The sequence below is a fragment of the Nansenia antarctica genome, assembly GCF_963989245.1.
Source record: "Nansenia antarctica genome assembly, chromosome: 8".
Classification (NCBI taxonomy): domain Eukaryota; kingdom Metazoa; phylum Chordata; class Actinopteri; order Argentiniformes; family Microstomatidae; genus Nansenia; species Nansenia antarctica.
The window spans coordinates 48,644,633-48,645,205 of record NC_137678.1 but is presented as its reverse complement, the minus strand read 5'-3'; the positions used below and the strand labels follow the sequence as shown (position 1 = coordinate 48,645,205).

The window sequence follows — 573 nt, the reverse complement described above, 5'->3', positions numbered from 1 at the left end:
TAGCCATCTGCCTAGCTAGTTATGTTATAACTGTTATAAGCTAGCTACGTAATCACATACACTGTAGTTTAACACGGTAACTACTTATGTTATAACTATTAGAACAGTTTTAACCTACTGTAGTTTAACACGGTAATCACATGACTAGTAGTATAAACCATGTCGATAAGCAGGTCAATCAGATATTGCTAAGCTAACCACATGAACCGTTCGCTTTGTGAGTGGACTGTGTGGACATGCCTGTAGCCGGTAGTAGCTAGTTAGGTAGCTAATATCTAAACGTCGACATGAACGTGAATGTTTAACACACCGCTGAAAACTATTCCTCCGGTCATTCCCGTCGGTAGTTAGGGAGTAAAGGTAGTGATGGACGGGGACAGCGGTGATGAGATGACGGAGAGATGCTCGACCCACGACGCGCTGCTGGACCTGATGGACAAGACCGGCTACGACATGGTCCAGGAGAACGGACAGAGGAAGTTCGGTGGACCTCCTCCAGGTGTGTGTGTGTGTGTGTGTGTGTGTGTGTGTGTGTGTGTGTGTGTGTGTGTGTGTCTGTGTGTGTGTCTGTGT

The 573-nt window shown here is 46.2% G+C and overlaps 1 protein-coding gene across 1 annotated transcript in view; it reads left to right on the top strand.

The window, feature by feature from the left end:
* Positions 1–366: 366 nt before the first annotated feature.
* Positions 367–573, top strand: part of LOC308164343 (putative RNA-binding protein 46) — a gene marked incomplete at both ends in the record, with an annotated part of 15,062 nt that continues 14,855 nt past the window's right edge. Inside the window, one exon of the mRNA XM_080538457.1 lies at positions 367–499. Coding sequence (XP_080394583.1) covers positions 367–499 — 133 coding nt within the window. The remainder of the gene's footprint in view (positions 500–573) is intronic.